Source organism: Cebus imitator, unplaced genomic scaffold, assembly GCF_001604975.1.
Source record: "Cebus imitator isolate Cc_AM_T3 unplaced genomic scaffold, Cebus_imitator-1.0 Scaffold616, whole genome shotgun sequence".
Classification (NCBI taxonomy): Eukaryota; Metazoa; Chordata; class Mammalia; order Primates; family Cebidae; genus Cebus; species Cebus imitator.
In genome coordinates, this window is record NW_016107931.1 from 643,508 (window position 1) to 661,781 (window position 18,274).

At 39.1% G+C, this 18,274-nt stretch overlaps 1 protein-coding gene across 2 annotated transcripts in view; it reads right to left on the bottom strand.

Annotated features, from left to right (window-relative positions):
- Positions 1–939: 939 nt before the first annotated feature.
- The window catches only part of SOX30 (SRY-box transcription factor 30), a 27,277-nt gene continuing 9,942 nt past the window's right edge, over positions 940–18,274 (bottom strand). The window contains exons 4-5 of one of the 2 annotated variants that reach the window (XM_017517089.2): positions 15,627–16,119; positions 1,286–1,710 (exon numbers count right to left, since the gene is read on the bottom strand). In XM_017517089.2, coding sequence (XP_017372578.1) covers positions 1,329–1,710; positions 15,627–16,119 — 875 coding nt within the window. In that variant the 3' untranslated portion in view covers positions 1,286–1,328. Of the gene's footprint in view, positions 1,711–15,626; positions 16,120–18,274 lie in introns of both variants that reach the window. The other variant, XM_017517090.2, reaches the window with a different exon arrangement.

Consider the following 18,274-nt stretch of genomic DNA (forward strand, 5'->3'; position numbering starts at 1 on the left):
TAAATTATACAGATCGAGGGAAAAGTGTATTGGTTGGTGACTATTTCCCATCATCAATTCACTTTGTACCTTACAGATATTTTACCATGATCCCAACTTTGGTAGTCCTAACACTGTTCTAAAAGGTCTTCTGAATCCATAAGTGGGTACTTACTAAGAGGTTATGTCACAAGTAGGGGTTTTTTTTGTTCATTTTGAATTAAATAAATTCCACATGCTCTTAAATAAACTTCATGGTTTTCAAGACAGCTGCTTGAGCCAAATCTGGAAGAGTTCTTCTGTTCTGGGACATGCTTAAGTCATGCGTACATATGTGTAGAGTTTGGAAATGGCATCAGAATGTGTGTGCATTTTTGTTGATACACAGTTTAAGTCTCATGTGAGCTAACAGAATCTATGCAATTCTGGAGGCTATTGGTAAAAATGGGTATCTGTATGTGGTGTAGAAAACAATCTTCTATAAACAATACTCTGTTTGCTTATTTCTATCCCCCAAACAGAAAACATCTAACAAGAACAATTTTATCTATGTTTATTTAATTACAACAAAAATAGAACAATATATGCCAAATGGAAAAGGATATTAAAAAACGATGATAAAATATTTAGAAACAGAAATGACTAAATTTAGCTGAAGGAATTATCCAGGTGCCATTAAACACATTTGGAACTTGTAATTGGTTATTAGTGTAAATTAAATTTAGCAACTGAGTCCCAGTTCACTACTAAGAGTTGTCAAAATATTTTCTTTTTTATAAAGACAGGGTTTCACCATGTTGGTCAGGCTGGTCTTGAACTCCCGACCTCAGGTGATCCACCCGCCTTGGCCTCCAAAGTGCTTGGATTACAGGCGTGAGCCACCATGCCCAGCCTGTCAAAATATTTTCAAAATGTCACATCAAAAATTGGCAACAACCATAAGTATTACATAAACACCAAACAAAAAAATCATTTAAGACAAATAAATGTATCTTGAGATAAAATAAAAATCACACTATGCTAGATATATACCCCCTTTTCCCTCACATACAATTGTGAGGCTTCAGTATTTTGCATGTTCCAAGATAAAGTAATGATAATATATACTGATGCAAATTTCAGCCATTAAAAATAAATTACTTAATATCTTAAATATTCCTACAATGCAACATCCAGACTCTAGTTTCACTAATCAAAATTTTATGAAGACATAAATTGCATTTGGTTTTAACTCCTCAAATCATGACTGAAAACTTTCAGCAAAGCATTCTAGGCTTTTTTTTCTCATACCAACTGACCCAGAATATATTTTAAGAAATGTTTATTTTCTGTGTATATTTGTTTTAAAATTATAAATTCCTGAGTACTTTTTCTTCTTCCTCCTCATCACTGTCAGTGACATTGACTTGCTGGATGCTAGAAGGAGTTGATGTCGGGGCTGTGAAGACATTCTCCAAGGTTCCAATGTCCAGCTGAGGCACAGGGTTTAAGTATTCTTCCCCACTGTGGCTATGACTGTTATAGTAAGAGGTTCCATCTATGTTCTCACAACTCCGAGAATTTTCGCTGTGTGTGCGTTCATCTTGGTAGTCTCTAAAAGGATACTCTCTATTTAAAGCTGAAAATATAGCCTCATGTTTTTGGTACGTGTCTTCATAATAACCAAGGCATTCTGGCATAGAACTTGGAAAATTTCCATAGCCAAAGGGAGGCCGACTATAAGGGCACGTGCTGCAGCATAAAGACACAAACAAGGAATTAGATCATACCTTGCCCATGTATTGCCTTGCATATAAACTAAGGGAGCAAGTTAATGCATCCTCTTTGGGGCTTGGAAAGTTCCTTTCTGTAATCACTTCATGTGTTCCTTTGCTCTTTTCCCACTGCCCAGTCCCCACCCATAAGAAATAGGAAAGGGAGCTTGTAACTGGAATACTCACCAGCACTATTATCTATCCTTAGCCTCCAGCTTCTTACCTTTTGACAATCTTGATAACGAAATTACTTATTCTGTCCTTTCCCTCAGGATGCCTAAAACCATGTAAGGTTTTGGAATGCAGATGTGTGTTGAGCTTTGGAATGCTGATGTGTATTGAGCTATGTAAACAATGCAACAGTTGTTTTTACTGGTATCTGTGAATGCTCTATTTTCTTGTTTCTCTGCATATCTTGTAACTTTTTTGTTGAAAACTGGATGTTTTGAATATTATAACGTGATGTCACTAGAAATCAAATTCTTTCCCTTTTCCAAGGTTTGTTGTTGTTGTTTGTTTTGGGTTGTAGTTGCTTATTCGGTTTTCTAGAGCATTTTTGTAAAGGGTGTATTCTTTGTTATGAATGGTCATTGAAATCTCTGTTCAATTAGCTTTGTGGCCAGACAGAAATTTGATAGATATTTCCTTAAAAACCTAGAAACAATTGGCAGCAACCCTTACTGTTCTCCAACTGCCACAGGTGATCCCAAGGCAAGCAGGGTCTGGAGTGGACCTCCAGCAGTCCTACAGCAGAGTGGACTGACTGTTAAAAGGAAAACTAAAAAACAGAAAGAAATAACTTCCAACATCAACAAAAAGGATGTCCACTCAGAGACCCCACCTGAAAGTCACCAACTACAAAGATGACAGGTAGATAAATCCACAAAGATGGGAAGAAACCAGCGCAAAAAGGATGAAAACACCAAAAACCAGAATGCTTCTCCTCCTCTAAGGGATCACAACTCCTCACCAGCAAGGGAACAAGGCTGGATGGAGAATGCGTCTGATGAATTGACAGAAACAGGCTTCAGAAGGTGGGTAATAACGAACTTCTCTGAGCTAAAAGAACATGTTCTAACCCAATGCAAAGAAACTAAGAAACTTGAAAAAAGGTTAGTCAAAATGCTAACGAGAATAAACAGCTTAGAGAAAAATATAAATGACTTGATGGAGCTGAAAAACAACATGAGAACTTCACAAAGCATACACAAGTTTCAATAGCCGAATTGACCAAGCAGAAGAAACGATATCAGAGATTGAAGATCAACTCAATGAAATAAAACGAGAAGGCAAGATTAGAGAAAAAAAGAGTGAAAAGAAATGAACAAAGCCTGCAAGAAATGTGGGATTATGTGAAAAGACCAAATCTACGTTTGATAGGTGTACCTGAATGTGACAGAGAGAATGAATCCAAGCTGGAAAACACTCTTCAGGATATTATCCAAGAGAACTTCCTCAACCTAGCAAGGCAGGTCAACATTCAAGTTCAGGAAATACAGAGAACACCACAAAGATATTCCTTAAGAAGGGCAACCCCAAGGCACATAATTGTCAGATTCATCAGGGTTGAAATGAAGGAAAAAATGCTAAGGGCAGCCAGACAGAAAGGTCAGGTTACCCACAAGGGGAAGCCCATCAGACTCACAGTGGATCTCTCAGCAGAAACCTGACAAGCCAGAAGAGACTGCGGACCAATATTCAACATCCTTAAAGAAAAGAACTTTCAACCTAGAATTTCATATCCAGCCAAACTAAGCTTCATAAGCAAAGAAGAAATAAAATCCTTTATGAACAAGCAATTGCTGAAGAGATTTCATCACTACCAGGCCTGCCTTACAAGAGATCCTGAAAGAAGCACTAAACATAGAAAGGAACAACCAGTACCAGCCACTCCAAAAGAGAACCAAATGGTAAAGACCATCAACACAATGAAGAAACTGTGTCAATTAATGGGCAAAACAACCAGCTAGCATCAAAATGGCAGGATCAAATTCACACATAACACTGTTAACCTTAAATGTAAATGGGCTAAATGCCTCAATCAAAAGACACAGACTGGCAAATCAGATAAAAAGTCAAAATCCATCAGTGTGCTGTATTCAGGAAACCCATCGCATGTGCAAGGACACACACAGGCTCAAAATAAAGGGATGGAGGAAGATTTACCAAGCAAATGGAGAGCAAAAAAAAGCAGAAGATGAAATCCTAGTCTCTGATAAAACAGACTTTAAACCAACAAAGATCACAAGAGACAAAGAAGGGTGTTACATAATGGTAAAAGGATCAATGCAACAAGAAGAGCTAATGATCCTAAATATATACGCACCCAATACAGGAGCACCCAGATACATAAAGCAAGTTCCTAATGACCTACAAAGAGACTTAGACTCCCACACAATAATAGTGTGAGACGTTAACACTCCACTGTCAATATTAGACAGATCAATGAGACAGAAAATTAACAAGGATATCCAGGACTTGAACTCAGGTCTGGACCAAGCAAACCTATTAGATATCTACAGAACTCTCCACCAAAATCCACAGAATATACATTCTTCTCAGCACCGCATGGTACCTACTCTAAAACTGACCACATCATTGGAAGTAAATCACTCCTCAGCAAATGCAAAAGAACAGAAATCATAAGTCTCTCAGACCACAGTGCAATCAAATTAGAACTCAGGATTAAGAAACTAATGCAGAAATGCACAACTTCATGGAAACTGAACAACTGGCTCTTGAATGTTGACTGGATAAACAATGAAATGAAGGCAGAAATAAAGATGTTCTTCGAAACCAACGAGAACAAATATACAACATATCAGAATCTCTGGGACACATTTAAAGCAGTCTCTAGAGGAAAATATATAGCAATAAGTGCCCACATGAGAAGCAAGGAGAGATCAAAAATTGACATCCTATCGTCAAAACTGAAAGAGTTAGAGGAGCAAGATCAAAAAAACTCAAAAGCTAGCAGAAGACAAGAAATAACTAAGATAAGAGCAGAACTGAAGAAAATACAGACACAAAAAACCCTTCAAAAAATCAATAAATGCAGGAGCTGGTTTTTTGAAAAGATCAACAAAATAAACCGCTAACCAGATTAATAAAAAAGAAAACAGAGAAGAATCAAATAGATGCAATAAAAAACAATAAAGAGGATATCACCACCAATTCCACAGAAATACAAAGTACCATCACAGATTACTACAAACAACTCTATGCACACAAACCAGTAAACCTGGAAGAAATGGATAAATTCCTGGACACTGGCACCCTTCCAAGACTGAAACAGGAAGAAGTCAAAACCCTGAATAGACCAATAACAAGGGCTGAAGTTGGGGCAGCAATTAATAGCCTACCAACCAAAAAAAGCCCAGGTCCAGATGGGTTCACAGCCGAATTCGACCAGACATACAAAGAGAAGTTGGTACCACTCCTTCTGAAACTATTCCAGACAATCCAAAAAGAGAGAATCCTTCCCAAATCATTTTATGAGACCAACATCATCCTAATACCAAAACCCAGCAGAGACTCAACACAAACAGAAAACTTCAGGCCAATATCCATGATGAACATAGATGCAAAAATCTTCAATAAAATACTGGCAAACTATTGCAACAGCACATCAAACAGTTTATCCATTACAATCAAGTAGGCTTCATCCCAGGGATGCAAGGCTGGTTCAACATATGCAAGTCTATAAGCGTAATCCACCACATAAACAGAACCAAAGACAAAAACCACAATTATCTCAATAGATGCAGAGAAGGCCTTTGACAAAATTCAACAGCGCTTTATGCTAAAAACTCTCAAGAAACTAGGTATCAATAGAACGTATCTCAAAATAATAAAAGCTATTTACAACAAACCTACAGCCAATGCCATACTAAACAGGCAAAAACTGGAAGCATTCCCTTTGAAATCTGGCACTAGACAAGGATGCCCTCTCTCACCACTCCTATTCAATATAGTATTGGAAGTTCTAGCCAGAGCAATCAGGCAAGAAAAAAAAAATAAAGGGTATTCAATTAGGAAAGGAGGAAGTGAAATTATCTCTATTTGCAGATGACATGATTATATATTAAAAGACCCCATCATCTCAGCCCAAAATCTCCTTAAACTGATAAGAAACTTCAGCAAAGTCTCAGGATACAAAATCAACGTGGAGAAATTACAAGCATTCCTATACACCAATAACAGACTAAAAGAGAGCCAAATCAAGAGCGAACTCCCATTCATAATTGCTACAAAGAGAATAAAATACCTAGGAATACAACTGATAAAGGATGTAAAGAACCTCTTCAAGGAGATCTATGAACCACTGCTCAAGGAAATAAGAGAGGACATAAACAGATGGAAAAACATTCCATGCTCATGGTTAGGAAGAATCAATATTGTCAAAATGGCCATACTGCCCAAATTAATTTATAGATTCAACGCTATCCCTATCAAACTACTTATGACCCTCTTCACAGAACTGGAAAAAAACCACCTTAAACTTCATATAAAACTAAAAAAGAGCCCGCATAGCCAAGACAATCCTAAGCAAAAAGAACAAAGCTGGAGGCATCATGCTACCTGACTTCAAACTATACTACAAGGCTATAGTAATCAAAACAGCATGGTACTGGTACCAAAACAGAGATATAGACCAATGCAACAGAACAGAGGCCTCGGAGGCAATGACACATCTATAACCAGGCCAGGCGTGGCGGCTCACGCCTGTAATCCAAGCACTTTGGAGGCCAAGGTGGGCGGATCACCTGAGGTCGGGAGTTCAAGACACATCTATAACCACCTGATCTTTGACAAACCTGACAAAAACAAGCAATGGGGAAAGGATTCTCTATTTAATAAATGGCGTTTGGATAACTGGCTAGCCAAGTGCAGAAAACAGAAACCAGACTCCTTCCTGACACCTTACACTAAAATTAACTCCAGATGGATTAAAGGGCTAACACCACAAAAACTCTAGAAGAAAACCTAGGCAAAACCATTAGAGACACAGGCACCAGCAAGGACTTCATGACTAAAACACCAAAATCATTGGCAACAAAAGTTAAAATAGACAAATGGAATCTAATTTAACTCCAGAGCTTCTGTACAGCAAAAGAAACAATCATTAGAGTGAAAGAGCAACCAACAGAATGGGAAAAAAAATTTGCCATCTACCCATCTGACAAAGAGCTAATATCCAGAATCTACAAAGAACTTAAACAAATTTATAAGAAACAAACAAACAAACCTACTCAAAAGTGGGCAAAGGACATGAACAGACACTTTTCAAAAGAAGACATATATGAGGCCAACAAACATATGAAAAAATGCTCATCATCACTAGAGAAATACAAATTAGAGAAATACAAATCAAAACCACACTGAGTTACAAATCAAATACAAATACAAATACAAATCAAATCTCACACCAGTTAGCATGGCAGTCATTAAAAAAATCTGGAGACAGCAGATACTGGAGAGGATGTGGAGAAATAGGAACACTTTTACACTGTTGGTGGTAATGTAAATTAGGTTCAACCATTGTGGAAGACAGTGTGGCGATTCCTCAAGGATCTAGAAGTAGAAATTCCATTTGACCCAGCAATCCCATTACTGGGTATATATCTAAAGGATTATAAATTGTTCTTTTTTAAAGACACATGCACACAGATGTTCACTGTGGTACTCCTTACAACAGCAAAGACCTGGAACCAACCCAAATGCCCATCAATGATAGACTGGACAGGGAATATGTGGCACATATACACCATGGAATACTATGCAGCCATTAAAAACGATGAGTTTGTGTCCTTTGTAGGGACATGGATGAATCTGTAAACCATCATTCTCAGCAAACGGACACAAGAACAGAAAATCAAACACTGCATGTTCTCACTCACAGGCAGGTGTTAAACAATGAGAACACATGGACACAGGGAGGGGAGCATCATATGCTGGGGTCTGTTGAGGGAGACTAGTGGAGGAACAGTGGGGAGTAGGAAGGTTGGGGAGGGATAACATGGGGGAAAATGCAAGATATGGGTAACGGGGGGATGGAGGCATCAAATCGCATTACCATGTATGTACCTATGCAACAATCCTGCATGATCTGCACATGTACGTCAGAACCTAAAGTATAATAATAATAATTTTTAAAAAACCTAGAAACAAAACAAAAAATATTCTCCTGGTCTTTGCAGACTGGCTTTGAGTTGAGGCACTCCTTAAATACTCAGCTAGGCTGTTTTCAATTCTGCCTTAGTCTTTACTTCCTGCTTACACAGAGCCTATAGATCAGTCAGAGTTCAAAGCTCAGGTGTTTTTGTATGTTTTCTGAACATGGGTCTAGCTCTAGATATGTGTGGCCTTCTGGATTTTCATATATATATATAATGTATTATACATATAACACACACACATAGATATCTCATATTTCCATATATATGTGTAATTTAAGAGATGGAGTTTTGCTCTGTCACCCAGGCTGGAATGCAGTGGCATAATCATAGCTCACTGCAGTCTCAAATTCCTGGGCTCAAGCAATCTTCCTGCCTCAGCCTCCCAAGTAGCTGGGACTACAGGTACACCACCACACCCAGCAATTTCCAGAGATTTGAATGGGTGGTTTTAAAAAATAGTTTTCATCAGTTACACTTGTTTGCTAGAGACTGGGTTCATGGAGCTCCTTGTGCTGCCATCACAAAAATGAACTGTACTCTCACTTATCTTTTCAATCATTTGATTCTATTTCTAGCCTTGAGGGTGCTCTTGAATGCAGTTAAATTACTTAGAAACAAGTTGGTTCCTTCAGGTCTTGCTTTTAAGAATTTTTAGACAGACCCAATGGCTCATGCCTGTAATCCCAGCACTTTGGGAGGCTGAGGTGGCTGGATCACCTGAAGTCAGAAGTTTGAGACCAGCCTGGCCAACATGGTGAAACCCCATCTCTACTAAAAATACAAAAATTAGCCAGGTGTAGTGGTACAGCCTGTAATCCCAGCTACTCCAGAGGCTGAGGCAGGAGAATCGCTTGCTTGAACCCAAGAGGCAGAGGTTGCAGTGAGCCAAGATTGTACCACTGCACTCAAGCCTGGGCGACAGAGTGAGAATCTGTCTTTAAAAAATTGAAAAAAGAATATTTAGAGCACAATGGCTCATGCCTGTTTGAAACCATCCTGGGAAACAAAATGAGGCCCTGCCTCTATAAAAAAATGAAAATATTAGCTGGGCATGGTGGCACACACCCGTAGTCCCTGTTACTTGGGAGGCTGAGGCAGAAGGATTGCTTTGGCCAAGGAGTTTGAGGCTACAGTTAGCTATGATCATGCCACTACACTCAAGACTGGGTTTGTAGCAAAACCCACCTTGTCAACATTCAGGCTAAAGCTATCTGAAGCAAGAGTACTTCTGAGTACTCAATGTTCCGTGCCCCACAAAAGGTTTCCAGTATAGTTGGTGGGACTATTCTCAGCACTATGTTAGTGCATGATTGCCAGATACTGTTTTCTCTAATCCTTTCAGGTGGATTAGATGTTGTTTCTTCACAAGTATGCACTAATAGGTACTTCATTGAATACTCAAGAGGAACCCTACACAGTCATCTGGAGTTCACTGTGTGTGTAGCTCTCTTCTCTCTGGTACTCTATCCTGAAAAGTCTAGCTAATTAGGTCTCACTGGACTTGCAGTAGAGACAGGTGAAAACAGTCTATATATTTCAAAATACAAAATTAGCTGGACGTGGTGGCAGGCACCTGTAATCCTAGCTACTCAGGAGGCTGAGGCAGGAGAATCACTTGAACCCTGGAGGTAGAGGTTGCTGTGAGCTGAGATTGCAACATTACACTCCAGCCTGGGCAAAAAAAGTGAAACTCCATCTCAAAAACAATATAAATAAATAAATAAATAATAAATAAACGAATGTCTGCATCCAGTGGATAGGGTGATTTTAGATTCTGAACCAATGTGTGAAGCACCATGGGGATTTTACATCTAATGAAAATCACATAGAGCCCTGGGTAGAAACAAGATTATTTTTGTGCTTTATCTGGATCAATGTCAAAAAATTTCAATTCCTTTTATCAAGATTAAAAAGTCATTCCAGCTGGGTGTGGTGGCTCATGTCTGTAATCCCAACACTCTGAGACCAAAGCAGGTGGATTACTTAAGGCCAAGAGTTCAAGACCAGCCTGACCAACATGGCAAAACTCAGTCTCTACTAAAAATACAAAAATTAGCCAGAGCTAGTGGCACACACCTGTAATTCTAGCTACTCAGGAGGCTGAGGCACGAGAATTGCTTGAACCCCAGAGGCAAAGGCTGCAGTGAGTTGAGATCACACCACTGCTCCAACCTGGCAGGCAGAGCAAGACTCGGTCGGAAAAAAAAAAAAAAAAAATTTCCAGGGTCCTGGCTTTATGGAGAGGTTTTCGTTTCAGTACCTACCCCACCTTGAGCAGGGGAGCAGAGCAGGGTCAAGACCTCATCTCTTTTCCCTTCACAGACATTAAAACTCAAGTTTAGGGTTTTTTATTTCTGTTTTTGTTTTTGTTTTAGAGACAGGACCACAATTGTTGCCAAGGCTGGCCTTGAACTCCACCTCAGCCTCCCAAGTAGCTCAGACTACAGGCACATGCCAGCACATCCAACTTAAAACCCAAGTTTATAACCAATGAAACTATTTCTGAATCTGAAAATCATCTCCAAGATCACTGTAACTAGTTTTCAACTTGTTAATCATTCTGGCACATAGTGAGTTCCTTGCTGGTGAGTTCAGGTAGGTATTAAATTGTTCATTTTTAAATTCAACATTTCTAGCTAGTTACAGCAGAAGGTATTACATGTTAACGAAGTCTATCATGTTTTGGGACTGTAAGTTTCCCTCCTCCATAAAAGTTTAGGCAAAAGTTTGTATATGTGTGTAGATATGCATTAGTATGGAAAGAGTCCATAACTTCAATCAAATTCTCAAATGAAACAAAGGTTAAAGAGAATTGCTTTAAACCTTTGATTCATTCGCCTAAAATGTTGCAATTTAGATGCCATTTCTACAAATCCAGGAATTATTTGAACTTACTTTCCCTACCATATATCTGAGTGTATTTTCTATGTATTTCAAGCTAGTAAATCCCCATTTGTCTTCATATCTTTCTTTATCCCTAATTACAATAGATTTTAAACACATAGTTTTTTATTCAATGGCCAATAGAATGAAGATCCTATGTATCTCCCTTGAATGTGAAAGCCCAATATATGCAAGAAGAAGAAAGAGGAAGGGACAGGGAGAAAAGAACTAGTCTGAAGAATTAATGTAGTACACAGAAAGACAGCATTTTGATAAACACGGTATGATAACGGTTAACATCTGAAGACAGAAATAAGGTGTTAACCCCAGAGACAGGGAGCAACACTTCTGAGTGTACATCTGTTTTATAAAGTGACCCTTGATTAAACCACCTAGGCTACTCGATTTTTACTTTAGATACACAGGACAAAATGAACTGTTTGGCAAAAAGAAAAATTTTGGGGTTTTTTTTTTGAGACATGGTCTCACTCTGATGCCCAGACTGGAGTGCAGTGGCGTGATCTTGGCTCACTGCAGTCTTCACCTCCCAGGCTTAAGTGATCCTCCCACCTTAGCTTTCAAGTAGCTGGGACTACAGGCACACACCACCGTGCCCAGCTAATGAAAAAAAAGTTTTTTTTGAGAGACAAGGTCTCACTAAATTGCCCAGACTGGTCTCCAACTCTTGGGATCAAGAGATCCTCCCTCCTTGGCCTCCCAAAGTGTCTGGATGACAGGTGTGAGCCACCACACCCAGCAGAAATTTTTTAATAATGAATAATCATAAATACATATATACACACACAAAATACATATTTATATGTATATCTTAAATGTCCATTACAATTATAACATTGAAATAGTTAGATAATTCCACATATAAATAACTAAATTAGGGAGGAAATTTTTTTTTTTTGAGACAGTCTTGCTCTGTTGCCAGGCTGGAGTGCAGTGGTGTGATCTCAGCTTATTGCAACCTCCGTCTCCCAGGTTCAAGGGATTCTCCTGCCTTAGCCTCCTGAGTAGCTGAGACTACAGGTGTGCATCACCATACCTGGCTAATTTTTGTATATTTAGTAGAGATGGGGTTTCACCATGTTGGCCAGGATCTTCTCAATCTCCTGGCCTCATGATCCACCAGCCTTGGCCTTCCAAAGTGCTGGGATTACAAGCATGAGCCACCATACCTGGCATTTTTTTTTAGATGAATTTTCACTCTCGTCGCCTAGGATGGAGTGCAGTGGTGTGATCTTGATTCACTGCAACCTCCACCTCCCGGGTTCAAGCGATTCTCCTGCACAGGTGCCCACCACCATGCCTGGCTAATTTTTGTATTTTAGTGGAGATGGGGTTTCATCGTGTTGGCCAGGCTGGTCTGGAACACCTGACCTTAGATGATCCACCCTCCTCGGCCTTCCAAAGTGCTGGGATTACAGGCATGAGCCACTGAACCTGCCCAGAAATATTCCTTACAGAAGATTCCATTCTCAGGTAGGAGAAAAGAAAAACTGAGAAAGAATCAACTAATTTTGGCATTTAGAGTTTACTGAAATATACTATCTAGAAAGTCATAAATAGATTATCTATTTCCTTGGAAAAATTATCATCAGACACATACAGGTAGAAGTCAGAAAAACAATTGAAAAATATTATAATTGATAAGACTGGTCTTCTTTTTTGAAAAACTATGCATAGCTTAAGATCACAGTTGACATACTGCTCTGACGTTCCTAAGTGAAATAAAAATTCAGTATAATAACTACTTACTCACTTCATTTGGTTCTTCCAAAGCATTACTATTAATTAGCAATAACAGTAATAACAAAAAAAAAAGATAGTTTCTGACTTCTGAGAACTTACTTTCGGCTGAACACAGTGGCTTATGCCTGTAATCCCAGCACTTTGGGAGGCTGAGGCGGCACCTGAGGTCATGAGTTCACGACCAGTCTGACCAATGTGGTGAAACCCTGTCTCCACTAAAAATACAAAAATTAACCAGATACAAATACAAAAATCTCCTCTGCACCTGTAGTCCCAGCTACTCAGGAGACTGAGACAGGAGAATTACTTGTTCCCAGGTGGTTGCTGTGAGTCAAGATCACGCCACTGCACTACATATTCCAGCCTGGAATATGTAAGACTCTGTCTAAAAAAAAAAAAAAAAAAGAAAAAGAATTTACTCTCAAGAGCTTCCTTTTTAAAATGTTCCTTAACTTAAAAGTGTGTCAGATAATTTATACATTAATAACCAAATCTTACAAGCCTTGTCATGAATAAGTAAGGTAGACTTCTATGATTTAATCTACGTAATATTTAAGGAAACATTACCTGCCCCAACCTCCACTTGACCATTTAAATTTTTTATTCGAAAGTATATTTTTTCCAGATGATTCTCTGCTAGCAACTAACAGCTGCCAATCAAGAGGAACCATTATAATGAGGTCTTACTGATGTAGAAAAAAAGACAAATCTGGCTGGGTGCTGTGGCTCAAGCCTGTAATCCCAACACTTTGGGAGGCCGAGGCAGGCGGATCACGAAATCGGGAGATCAAGACCATCCTGGCCCACACTGTGAAACCTCGTCTCCATTAAAATACAAAGAGTTAGCCAGACATTGTGGCATGCGCCTGTAGTCCCAGCTACTTGGGAGGCTGAGGCAGGGGAACTGCTTGAACCCAAGAGGCAAAGGTTGCAGTGAGCCAAGGTCGCACCACTGAACTCCAGCCTGGCGACAGAGAAGACTGTCTCAACAACAACAAAATGACAAATATGAAATTCAAAATCAAACAAACCTGAATTTGACTATTGGCTTTCCCACTGTATAATCTTGATGAGGCTATTTATTAATCCATTTATATGACTGAAAAAGTAGGGAAATATACCCAAGTCACAGGATTTTTATAAGAACTACATGTAAAAATTCTTAGCTCTCAAAACACTAAAAAGAAGAAAAATGCAACAAACAAAAAAACCAATAACAGCTAGAGTGAGATTGTGGCACACAGTCCATTGTAATTAACTCTTTTTCACCTCACCTATCCTGTGAATAAACAGGGTCCAAACATTTCCCATATTACAAAATTAATTATGTAACAGATAACAATTTCCACAATTTTTGTTATAGGCCTCAAGTTTCTAAGGTCACGTGTTTTACTCAGTTATTAAATTCCATCTACATCCTTTATATCCTTCTTATATCTAGAAAACATTTTGTAAAATTATGCAAAATTCCTGTAAAATCCTAGATCCTAGCAGATAGCAATAAGAAGAGATTATCAACACCCCTGGCACTAAATTAAAAGTCTCTTGAGGTTTGATCCCTTGAACTAAAATATTTACTAAGGCTGCAAAAGAAAAAAAGATTCTACATAAAACAAAACAAAACAAACCCTAGATAACAAAACATTTCCCTTTCTCCTGATCTAATCCTCTGGTTCCACTTTCTTCCAGTCCTGAGCGAAGAATCCAAAAGCAAGTAATCCCATTATAAATTGAAGCAACATAATAAATACCTCAAAAGTTGTTTCTATTGAGGTGTAGGTATACCCTAGTGGGAAGTAGATTTACTTGCTAAGTAAGAATAAAAAATTGGTGTTAGACACTTTAATACTCCAATCTCAACATAAATTATCTTTGTCTACATGTTTAACAGTAATTGAAAAGTAGAGGCTAGGGCCGGGCGCGGTGGCTCACGCTTGTAATCCTAGCACTTTGGGAGGCCGAGGTGGGTGGATCACCTGAGGTCAGGAGTTCAAGACCAGCCTGGCCATCATGGTGAAACCCCATCTTTAAAAATAAAAATAAACAAATGAAAAGTAGAGGCTAATACCACTCTATCAGAATACTTCCAAGGGAGTTAAATTTCTATCATTCCAAAATGAAGTTACACATTATTTTCCCAAGATATTTCCCTATGAAAATCTATTTCTTTATTGGTAATTTACATGGGAAATTTTCTACTTTTCACTTAGACCAAATGCCCTCTTCTATACCCTTGCTATTCAAAGTGTGGTCCACAAACCAGCAGAATTGGCAATCACTTGGGAGCTTGCTAGAAACGCAGAATATTAGGGACACTATACCCCTATATAGGGTACTACTATACCCCAGACCCAATGAATCAGAATCTGCATTTTAACAAAATACTACATGATTTATATGCACATTAAAGTTTGAAAAGCATCTCCTCTATACAATCAGCACACCTCTATACTTTTGACTAAATGATCTTAAGGTCCCTTACAGTTATTTTGCATGAAAAATTATATCTGACAACACTGAAGCCCATATATATATATTTGTTTGTTTGTTTTGTTTTTTTTGTTTTTTTGAGACAGTCACCCAGGCTGGAGTGCAGTGGTATGATCTCACTGAAACCTCTGCCTCCTCCCAGGTTCAAGTAATTCTCCTGCCTCAGTCTCCCAAGTAGCTGGGATCACAGGTACGTGCCACCACATCTGGCTAATTTTTTGTATTTTTAGTAGAGATGGGGTTTCGTCATGTTGGCCAGGCTTGTCTCAAACTTCTGACCTCAAGTTACCCAACCACCTCGGCCTCCCAAAGTGCTGGAATTATAGGTGTGAGCCGCTGCACCCAGCCTGAAGCCTATATTCTTACATAACAAGAGTCAGCTGGAGCTGAGTTAGAGCAGGCACTCACTCTAGCTCCCCCACCCCTCACCTGGCCCTCTTCATCTATTTATGTTAACTGCTTGACTTCTATTCAGCAGAATTCAAGAAGTGCCCTTTTCAGTATTTTTTTTAAATGCTGTCAGAGGTAAAAACTCATTAGCTGAATGTTTAGGTAAAAGGAAAAAAAAATGTTACTTTACCTTGATGGGAAGTAGTGAGGTCCCGGTAGGAAGTAAGGGTGATGAAAAGAGAATCTTGGTGGTGTCCCAAACAGTGTGGCTGGATGGCCCAGGGGAGGGGGCTGGTAGACATGTGGGTGTGGAATGGGAGGAGCCTGGGGGATCCGAGCACTTCTTGGGCAAGCAGAAATGCTGGAATACTCCTTAGGAGGTTGGATGGTCGAAGTTGCAAATCTGGCATGGGCAGTACTTGCACTAGTTGAAATCCTGTTGGGGCTCTCTAGAGAGACAGGGGTGGGTCGCTTCACAGTGTGAGTGGCTTCAGAATGCAGCCGAAGGGTGTCCGTTTGGGAAGGCCCAGCAAATCGTTGGGGTGGGAGTGCTGGGTGGAGAGGCAGACTTGGATCCTGGGCAGTCACCTGAGCAGCACTGGAGACGCTGGGCTGGAAAAGTGTGACAGGGCTTGGGCGCTGGACTGCAGGTGTGGGCAGTTGGATGGCAGGTGAGGTTTCACCTTTAGAAATAAAAATAGCATAAATCAAGAATTAACTGAGTCATTCCATGTTTTTCTTCTTTCAGTAAAGTTTAATGAATTGTATAAGCAGAGGCCTTCATCAGCCACCTTACCTAACTGCATGATCATATCACACCACTGTTTCCTTTGCAGCATTTTGAACAAACTGAAGTTATTTTGTTTTCTTGTTTATTTACATTTTTTGTCTCTGTTTCCCAACTAGATTTTAAGTGCCATGAGAAGAGCAATGTTTTCTGTTTTGTTTGCTGCTAATCATCCCCAGGGCAAAACATTCTGCCTGCCACAGAAGAGGCCCTCAACGAATATTTTTAGATGAATAAACAAATGAATAAAACTGTTGATTGATAAAAGACTGAACACACATAAATGCTAGTAAGCATATATAAATTTAAAAAATAATAATATGAAGCTATTGACATTAGTTACCTTTAAGGAGCCATGATCTAAGAGAGGGGATAGGGCAGTGGGGCAGGAGGAAAAGCTAGACTTACATTTTATACCTACTGGTACTATTTGAATGTTCTATTTATCTAAATATGTTAATCTTATTTTTAATATTAGGGATTTCAGAGTAGCAGTATGGGCCATTTTTTATTTTATAAACTTCTCTATATTAAACTAAATTATAAATGACATTTAATTTTTTTAGTTGAAAAAAACTTAAAATTATTTCACTCTTGTATTCAATGTGAACATGAAAGGAAATTTTCAAGTGAGAACAGGGCTTGCACAAGTCAACCATTTGTAATAGATATAAAAGAAATACTATTGCACCAGAGCATGAAAGATATGGCAGAATTTTTAAAGGTAAATGAAACAATTATGTGTTTTAGCTTCCTGTTCCTTAAGACAGGTCTACTGATTGAGCTATTAAGTTACCTAAATGACATACCTAGCCTAAATTTAATTCAACTTTCTTGAAGAAATACAGATAGATGCCATAGCAAGAGAGTCACGATCTAATGTACTGCAATACAGTTTGGAGTCTGTTAATAAAGAAGATGGAGTCCAAGAAGATTCTGTGGTTGAACATGTCTCTGTCAGAGACAGAAAGAAAGTGGACCTTTCTCCAGCCTCATCCAGGTAAGATGTCCCTCTCCTTCCTTTTCTCCAGATAAGGCAGATAATGCCCCTCTTAAAGCAGGAAGTAGGGAATTAAGGGACATAGCCACCTGTTTGAAGATGGCCTCTGACCCAGTGAAGTAGAGGAATAGGAAGTAATGAAGCTGCCCTGATTCTCAGCTGATAGGGTTATATGGAATAGTCCTCCTATCTGTGAGGCACAGACCCTACTGTTGCCTCTCCTGATTCAACAAGCATCAGTTAATTTCCTTTGTCCATGTTCCCTCTAAACCTTGTAAACCTATCACCTATCATGAAATAGTATAAAACTTTGTGATTATTTGCCTGTCTGCCACCCTGACCATGATCATTAAGAGCAGGAACTCTCGCCGGGCATGGTGGCTCACACCTTTAATCCTAGCACTTTGGGTGGCTGAGGTAGGTGGATCACCTGAGGTCAGGAGTCCAAGACCAGCCTAGCCAACATGGTGAAACCCCATCTTAAAAAAAAAAGAAGATAAGTTTAAAAAAAAGAAAAGAAAAATAAAGAGCAGGAACTCTCAATTTCCTATTCATATCCTGGTTAATAAAAAGTAGTTAAGTATGAATGGATACAGCTTTTATAAAAGTTCCAAAACCTTTAAATGAATAGGAAGACTCACATAAAATGAGAATGCTGGCATAACTGGCATCAAAGACATGTAATCAAAGATCTGAAGAGAATTCCAGACTACCATGTTATAAGTGAAATAGGGTGGGGGGGGGCACTCAACTCACCTTCACTTATGTATTTTTCCACACATGCCCACCACCAGAGCTTGTAGCACCACCACAACTGATACCATACCCACCTAGGATTGTAATACTAAAATCTCTAGGACTGAAATAGTAAAATCTCCACGCAGGGAGATTTTCTGATCATGATCAACATATGAGTTAGCATGATTCCTTACTATGTCTGCACACCCTGCACTCCACGCTGCATATACAATGATGCTCACCTACCCCATGAATTATGCATATAACTGTCCTTGGGAACGGAAGGGAAGGGAGGGGAGGGGAGGGGAGGAGA